At 34.4% G+C, this 7,213-nt stretch overlaps 1 protein-coding gene across 1 annotated transcript; it reads left to right on the top strand.

Moving 5' to 3' along the window:
* LOC114422347 (glucan endo-1,3-beta-glucosidase 13-like) lies at positions 1 to 1,904 on the top strand. Its single transcript, XM_028388665.1, has 3 exons — positions 1 to 292; positions 433 to 1,539; positions 1,660 to 1,904. The coding sequence occupies exons 1-3, from the start codon at positions 244 to 246 to the stop codon at positions 1,689 to 1,691; spliced, it is 1,188 nt and encodes a 395-aa protein (XP_028244466.1). The 5' UTR covers positions 1 to 243; the 3' UTR covers positions 1,692 to 1,904.
* Positions 1,905 to 7,213: the final 5,309 nt, after the last annotated feature.

Below are 7,213 nucleotides of genomic sequence, written 5' to 3'. Positions count from 1 at the left end.
GCCAGGAAGTGTTTATGCTAATTTTTGACTTTTTTCCCCAAAGGTTCAAACTTTGGGTGCAGAACTGCAGATGTATAGGCACCGTAGGGAAACTCATGAACATTGAAACACGTTAGGTAGCTTCCTCTCCACTATCCAAAAACGGTCGCATTCCAATATAAGAGCGCAGAACTACCAAGCAAGATCAAAGTGTCTGTGTTTCAAAACTGTGCTTTTGTTTTCTGTTCTCCAAAAACGTTGAAGATGAGGTGCCTCTTTCCTCTTCTCTTTCTTTGTTCGCTTGGTCTTACTGGTAAGAAAAACAACTTGGTTCTTCTCTTCTCTCCTCTTCAAGCTCTCAACTTTAAATGCTGTACAACGTGAGTTTCTTATCAGTTTCATTATTTCACTGATCTCTAATGACAACCTTTGTTTTTTGGTTTGCATTTTCAGTTACTGGTCAAGAATTCATTAAGTTCATCAACCTCTGTGAGACAACTGAAGACATTTTACAAGCCTCGTCGCACGCTGAGCTTCCCTTGGCAGTTTCAGTGAATGCTGGAAACCTCAATGAGGTCTCTTTCAGCATTTTGTTAGCTGAAAAATGGCTCAGGCATAACGTTCTTGCACAATACCCTGCTTCAAATATCACCACCATTGTTATTGGAACCACTGCTTTTTGCCAACAGGGCCATCAACACAACAACCTCGCTGTGGTTCTGTCTTCTCTGAAGAATGTCTACCACTCACTTAAGAGATGGGGTTTGGAGAAAGCCATTAAAGTTTCTGCTGCTTTTAATCTGGACTGTTTGTCTCTAAACTCAGTTTCTTTTAACAATGATTTGAAAATGGTCAAACCCCTCATAGAGTTTCTCAAAGAGGTAAACTCCACATATTCTGTGATCCCACATTATGGCTTCTCACATTTTTCTGATGAAAGTTTTAGCTTGGTGTCTTCCCATTTGGAGTCCATGAAAAAGCTTGGATTTTTTCATCTCAACAGCATAAACGTTGCAACCATTGTTCCAAAAGGGAGAAAAACCATAGCAAGAAAGCTTTCAGTTGTTGATTTTAGCCCAATAGGCCCATTCCCAGTAAGGCCAGCTCCAATGCCAGAAGTAGCCAAGTCCCCAATGACTCCTTCTAATGTACCTTTGCCTCCTTTAGCACAAGTGGTTTCTTCACCCCCTCCAATACTTTCTCCCACTTTTGCCCCTGAAGAGCCACCATTTGGTGTTCCAGCTAGCTCTCCTCATGGCTTCACACTCCCTCCTTGCATTCCATTACACAATGGCTCACCCCAAATATTCCCGATCCAGAAACTGTGGTGTGTGGCTAAGCCAAGTGTTCCTGAAGAAACACTGCAACAGGCTATGGAATATGCTTGTGGAGAGGGTGGTGCTGATTGCATGGAGATCACGCCACAGGGAAACTGTTATAATCCAGACACTGTGGTTGCTCATGCCTCCTATGCTTTCAACAGTTACTGGCAGAAGCACAAGAGAAGTGGTGGAACATGCAGCTTTGGAGGAACGGCCATGTTGATCAATTCTGACCCAAGTAAGCCTGACCCGTCTATTTTGTCTTGTTTTTCTCAAATCTGTTCTAGCTTTGCGTTATTGTTTTCTTTTTCTTTTACCTTGTTTCCCTTCATTAATAAAGTGTGATATTGGTTTGCAGGTTTCCTTCACTGTCGGTTCATTCTTAGCTAAGTGAATATAAGTGGCGTGGCGACTTTCTGTTTTTTTGCAGTTAGTGATGTTAAGGTGACTTTTCTTTTGAATTAACTAGCACTCGGTTTATGTATAATGTATGGAGCAACTTAAAACTTCTATATTGGGATCTTGGACTAACTTAGATACTTTCTGGTTTAATTGTTATGTTTTTTCTCCATATGATATATAGGTATTGGTAGTAGTAAGTTGGAGTTCTGTTCTAAATTACTTACTGGTTGAATCCTATTTGCCTACGCAGAGTTCGTTTATTAACAGTGAATTTGACCATCAAATTTCTACTAGAATTGTCTGTGAGAATAAGAAAACAGCCTTTATTTCTTCTTTGTTACGCTAAATTATTTAATGTCATCAACAATTGTGATAATTTAAAGGGTGTTTAATCAAAATTTTAACAGGAGCATCACGAAAATGGTTTTTAAAGAACATAAAAAATTCTGTTTAGGTTTTATGATGGGGTTGCTCATTCAAGGTAGGAACCCTTTTGGGTAGGGGGGTACCTCAAACTTTTTATTCTTGAAACTGAAGGTGTGGCGGTGAAAATTACTCCAACTCTAGCTCTCTCAAATCATATGGTGTGCTCAACTGCGTGCAGGCAGTGCCCAAACTCTTTTTATTTTTTGCATAATGTGTTTGGATTTCAATTTGGAATTGAGTATAGAACTAGAACATTGAGGAGTTTGGTGGTGAATGCTGAGTTTTTGTAACAAGATACATTGAACATTTGGATTTTTTGTGTGTGGCGTTCTTAATGTTGTTTCAAATCCCGTCATTGTTCATCCTCTCGATTTCAAATATTCTTCCTCTGTATTTCTGAGATATCTTTCCATTTCTTATCTAAAATGTTTTTTCCTTGAAAACCAAGCAGGGCTTGAATCTTCTGGCACAAAAAAAAATTGAGGGTGCTAGCTAGCATTGGAATGTTATTGAGTGTTTTTGGTTTGAATTGAATATTGGGTAGTTCTCTACTCAGTTGTCCATTTGTCAAATGCAATGGTAATAAGTTGGAAACTATTCTGTTTATAAAAAACGTTGGAACTTGGAAATTATTCTCAGAGCCATTCTATCAGAGCCAGGTTAGGATCATGGGAGTTTTATAATGAATTTGTTTTTTAAACTTTAATGAAATGTCGTGAATTCAGTTTATCTTCTTTTTCATTGTGTTTTTTTAAAGGTTAGGAGAGATTAAATTTATATGTTTTTTTAAAATTTAAATTCATCAAAATATTAAGAGTATATAAACTTTGAATACATTTGAAAAAAAATATAAAACCTAAAATCACATTATTTCGTTTAAAAAAATTCTCAAAGGTTAAAATGCACTGATACTATGATTTATACAATTTTGAAAACTAGTTTAATATTGTTATAATAATAAATAAATATGGCGTAACATCGTGAAATTTTGTCCTCAACTTTTTCGATTTCGTAATCCATGGCCCACTTGCTGCAGCTTTTTACCGTTTTGTTTTATATTTTGTTCTTTTCTGAAAGAAGGTGAAACGAGATTGAAGGAAATGCCTGCCTAAAAAGACCTTGGTGGGTCATTATTGGATGGTTGATTGAGAGACTTGAGGTAAAAAAAGAATGAAAAAGGAGAAACGGTTAGCCACAGTATACTCGACGTACTTATTCGTAAACAAATATATCCTATTTTATGTGCAATCATAAGGACCTTAATGTGATTTATTCTTGTGCCTATTCACTGAAATCCTAGGATTGAAACCAGTTGACAAAAGAAAACAGGATCCAAACCAGTTTTCTTTTTGGCAGAGAGAAAATCAAGGAGTTTCATTCATGATAGTGTTGTAAAAATACAAGTAGGATCGAAACCAGTTAAGCAACAAAAAAACAGCTGTGAATATAATCGAACGACACTCTTTCTTCTGTCCTGGTACTGAGAGAAGGGTCGTGCATAAATGCAAAACAGGGAGCAATAGGCTAGGATGGGCCATTTAATTATTTCTGGCCCAGACCTTGCAATTTAAAAGCTGCTAAAGAACCTAAAAGAAAAGCCCATTAACCAAAGAAGAAAAGTAAACCCATGAGAATTGAGTTGTTGCTTCCTGCACCACCACGAAATATTTTCTTTTTTATCTTTCGAATTGACCATTCTGAAAGCTAAAAAGTGCAACAAATCTAGAATGTAATTTTACATTTCATATTGACCAATCTGAAATCCAAAAAAGGGTGCAAGAAGCAATAGTCTGAGAATTGCTTGACTAAACTACGGGCTCGAATATAAGGTTGTTTGGTTATCAATGGTTTGTTGTTTTGCACCATTTCTCGAATTACAACAAATACAGTGGTGCACACTGAAAAACAAAAAACGTCACCCACTCACGTTTATATAATAAGACGATAGCCCTGTAGTTAACATCATAAATAGGGATATTGCATCCTGCACTCCCACTATTACATCTTACAACTTCTAGCGTGTTGCTAGGTGCACCCAGCATTATTGTTGGTGCACCCAGCACTTAAGGTAAAATGACAAAAATACCCTTGATCCATAAGTCATTTAAGTTGATCCGTAAAAGCATTACGGATCCACTTGATCCCTAGAAGCCTTACGGATCAACTTGATCCGTAAGCCTTTTACGGAACAATACGGATCAACATAATCCGTAAGCTTTTTACGAATCATGTTGATCCGTATTATTCCGTAAAAGGCTTACGGATCAAGTTGATCCGTACGATTTACGGATTACCCTCACACACACCCATCACAAATGCGAAAAAAGCGCATGGGCAGTTTTGGTATTTTAATTAAATGCTGGGTGCACCAGCAATAATGCTGGGTGCACCTAGCAACACTCCAACTTCTATTGTGGGAAACAAATGCCCATAAGTTGACTAGCTTGAGCCCGTTCATATGGTCACTTTGAGCCTATGATTCTACACGCCTAGTTCAATTTTTAACTTTCTTTCAGCCTTTTCACAAGCAAATTTTTGCCGGGCTCAATGCTCTATGCCTCTATCCATTTAGACCAAAAACGAAAATGTTCAAAATCTGGATAGACATTAAGAACTAGTTTGGAGGTGGTGAAATAGAGAAAAAAGAATTGGAAGAGACAAACGGAGAAGAAATGGAACATTTTCCTTGTTTAGATGAGTTGAAAAAAGTTATAAGAATGACACTTGTATTAGTTTGTATTTACTTAATTCACCAAAAAAGAAAAGTTAGTCTTTACTAAAACTATTTTGCACCCGAAGAAACGTGAAATGAGGAGGGAAGGAATGGTTGGTGGTGTTTTTTATTTTATTTTATTGTTGTTTTAACTTTTTAGAAATCAAATAATTTTTGTAACATAAAAAATATAAAAAAAAATGATTTTGTATTAAAAATTAATGAGGTAGTTTTCGAGGTTAAATTTAACTTTTTAAAATATTTGTATTTATTTTTATATTTTTTATAACTAATCCAAACAATCTGAGAAAAAAGTTACTGCATTTTTTTCTTTGATATATTTCGTGTTAGCCATGTTTCTCTTCACTCTGTCTCATCTCTTGTCTAAGGAGAGCATAAATATAAGCCTCTCTTTCAATAAAAAAAAATATCCCTTTTTTTAATTACTAATAATAGGTAGCTATGCAACTGAATTAGATTAACCAATAATCCCATAGAGTTCAGTAATTAAATACAGATTTTTTCTCTCTTTCTTCCCCTTCTGTTTCTTATGTCAAACAAATCACTTTTTAGGTAAACTATTTCAAAACAGGGGTTCTCTTAAAACATAATATTAATATTAATTAGGACGTAATTGTGACATTATCTTCCCGGCAGCAGTGGCCTCCTTTGTCCTTAATTTAGACAGAAGAAAGAAACAGACTTATCATATACACAGACAGTGCTAACAGAAAATTTCCCACTTGTCCTTGACTTGAAAATAGCTAACAAAGCTGCACAAAATTAACGGAGTAATTTATGTTTAAACTCAGTTTATATTCCCTTTGTATATTCAACGTTCATACATGTTTTGTGTAATCAGACTCAGAATTCCTTGCACTAAGTTGACTGCATATAATAACTACTATATCCAATTCAAAACATTTATTATTTAGGGAATGAATTTTATTTTACTAATAACTTTAGAAAAATTGAAGAATACATTGATTTTTTTAACTTTATGATTATTCATTGTTATTTCTTCTAAATAAAATGAGATAAGATATTAATAAAAAAACTGTATTTTACATAAAATAATTTAGTTGTTATACATTTTCCATAATTGAGGCTTAAAAACTTTAAAGTTTTTGAAGTAATGTGAATGGTCTGTTTAAAAATTAAGGGAGTAAGTGAATATGAATTGTTAAGTATTGAGTCTATACATGCATAATTAAATAATGCCGTCCAATCTTGACTTCAAGTTTATAACTAACCATTTGTCTTTTTGTCCTTAAATCCAAACCAGTCAATTAAACTAAGACAAGGGGGAAAAGAAAATGAAAACACCCACGGTGAGCACCTTTCTTTAACTACTTGGTGAAAAAGAAAAGAAAAAACGTTTCAATCTTCTACGTCTCTCTATTTTCATGGCAAACTGGCAATCACTTTCTTTCATGTCTCCTTCTGTCTCTGACCTGATCTGTAGAAGTATCTATGGTCTATCTGATTAAACTCTAAAATATATAGTAAAATGTGACTCGAGGAATGAGCTTCTACACCTAAATTATGTTTAATTAGTGACAATTAGGCAAGACTTAGCATGCTCGAACCTTGCCTGCCACTTCCATTCACATAATTGACCAATACCAATAATAGTATATGTAGTTTAATTACAGGATATAATTAATCAAACTTGGGGTCGTTTTATTGACCTAATGATTTAAGACTATCTTGGTTTTATTAATATTTTATCTCATTTTATTCTTTTGGGCTTAGCAAAACGCGTAAAGGCACTGATCCGTGATCACTTCACTCGTGCTTCCTTCTACTTCCTTTGACTTTTTAATTTATTTTTTCTTTTAATGTTCACATCAGATAATTACAATTGCAGGTAGAGAGACCTTTGAACCTATCACGTAATAGACAATTTTAAAATTGGAATGGTTTGGATGCATGCAGCGGCGGGAGTACTTGATGTTTATATTTTTTTAAATTGCGAATGTCAAAAATAATTGAGTAATAAATTAAAAAGAGATTTTTACTTATCGTATTTCTTCTATTTTTTAAATTACAAAGCACAACCAGTCAACCATAAAATGATAAAACACATTCATTAATTATTTTTTAACACAACAACATTGGAAAATCAGTTGAGTCAGTAATTAGTTGGATTTTATTTCATATATATTAAAATTTTAAAATTATATATGTATCTATATATATAAATATATAACTAACATTATTTAAATAAAAAAGTTAATCCATACTCCAAAATCTAAAATAATAATGCGACATTAAAACAAAGTTGTAGAGGTAATTTTTTTTTTTTGTAAAATCGACTAGGTCAGACCGGTTCAGCCAGGATCCGGTACCTAATCGGCTGGATTTGGTC

The sequence above is a fragment of the Glycine soja genome, chromosome 1 (assembly GCF_004193775.1).
Source record: "Glycine soja cultivar W05 chromosome 1, ASM419377v2, whole genome shotgun sequence".
Lineage (NCBI taxonomy): Eukaryota > Viridiplantae > Streptophyta > Magnoliopsida > Fabales > Fabaceae > Glycine > Glycine soja.
The sequence above is the reverse complement of the archived record's forward strand: the minus strand, read 5'-3'. Positions and strand labels throughout refer to the sequence as shown.

What these genes read in the sequence shown, in the direction of transcription:
- LOC114422347 (XM_028388665.1), top strand. Translation starts at nt 244, where the DNA reads ATGAGGTGCCTCTTTCCTCTTCTCTTTCTTTGTTCGCTTGGTCTTACT. An exon ending in TTGTTCGCTTGGTCTTACTG is followed by an intron (nt 293 to 432) that starts GTAAGAAAAACA and finishes TTGCATTTTCAG; the next exon opens with TTACTGGTCAAGAATTCATT. An exon ending in GTTGATCAATTCTGACCCAA is followed by an intron (nt 1,540 to 1,659) that starts GTAAGCCTGACC and finishes ATTGGTTTGCAG; the next exon opens with GTTTCCTTCACTGTCGGTTC.